At 39.1% G+C, this 1,151-nt stretch overlaps 1 protein-coding gene across 1 annotated transcript; it reads right to left on the bottom strand.

The window, feature by feature from the left end:
- Positions 1-316: 316 nt before the first annotated feature.
- Positions 317-886, bottom strand: LOC110887720. The gene has a single exon (XM_022135292.1). It carries the CDS (start codon positions 884-886, stop codon positions 317-319), a length of 570 nt encoding a protein of 189 aa, XP_021990984.1.
- Positions 887-1,151: the final 265 nt, after the last annotated feature.

Consider the following 1,151-nt stretch of genomic DNA (forward strand, 5'->3'; position numbering starts at 1 on the left):
CTTTTATCAAACATAGTTTGGCATTCGCAGGCGATAGAAAAACAATGAAAGAAGAAAATAATTAAAATAACATATGTTGTTGTACTCTATGCGAAGAAAGAGTACTTTTAGATTTTTCAGAAGGATTTCTTGCCGATACTAGAAGAATCGGTTAATTTGGTTTCCTTGGTAAGTTATACCTTGCGAATAATATAAAAGTTTGCTAAGCTTATGGTTTATTGGTATCCAATCCAAAATAAAACTCTTAGCATTTAAATTTCTGATAAAAAGATAGGGAAAGTACCTGAGACCATTATTTATGAACTAGCTCAGGTATTTAGGCGCTTTCGTTCTTAGGCTTTCCTTCATTAGCCGCTTTTCTTTTGACATATTTAGGGCACGTGGTCTTGATGTGGCCCTTCTCATTACAGCCGAAGCAGACTGCATTCTCCATATCCCCGCAGTCCAACGTTGTATGTTCCCCCGATTTGCAGATCCCACATACCCTTGGTTGTGATCGGGATTTCGGTTCGAACCTGCACTTCCCATAGTGGCACTTCTTGCAGGTCTTGCATACCGGTTTCTGGTTGGACTTTCGTTTGTTCTTCTTTATAGAGCTCTGGGAGTTCTTTTCCTCCCTTTTTCTTTTTAGCTTATCTTTGGCATTTGAGGTATGAACAAGGTCCTCCTTACGAGTAAGGAAATGTGGTCCCAGATAAAATTGGGAACGAGTAGCCTGGGGCTCCTTGAACTTTTTCATAGCTTTCTTCACAGCCTTTCCAACAGTTGCGTCTACCATAGTTTGGAGAACGCTTTCGGAAATTCTAAGGCTCACAATTGTAGCTTCATTGGCATGTGTCACATCATTCATAACACGATCGACGGCTGTCTCATCTGAGTTTGCCATTTTCGATATTGGTCCCTAACACCAATAAAAATAGCTTCTTAGCTGCAATCCAACAACCGCTATTCTTTATCCTGATGGCCTTAAGATATACTAACCATGGTATTTATAGACCATATAGGCTAATATAGTATTAACATTCTCAATGGATGTTATTTAACATATATATTCATTATGTTTAGCCTAGGTCACGAAAGACCATCAATGGCGTTTAAGGTTTGGGCCTAATTCATCATCTTTTTGACAGGGGATCAAAACGTCACATCTG

The sequence above is a fragment of the Helianthus annuus genome, chromosome 7 (assembly GCF_002127325.2).
Source record: "Helianthus annuus cultivar XRQ/B chromosome 7, HanXRQr2.0-SUNRISE, whole genome shotgun sequence".
Taxonomy (NCBI): domain Eukaryota; kingdom Viridiplantae; phylum Streptophyta; class Magnoliopsida; order Asterales; family Asteraceae; genus Helianthus; species Helianthus annuus.

Excerpts from the sequence above, each read along its gene's own strand:
- LOC110887720 (XM_022135292.1), bottom strand. The coding sequence starts at position 886 with ATGGCAAACTCAGATGAGACAGCCGTCGATCGTGTTATGAATGATGTG.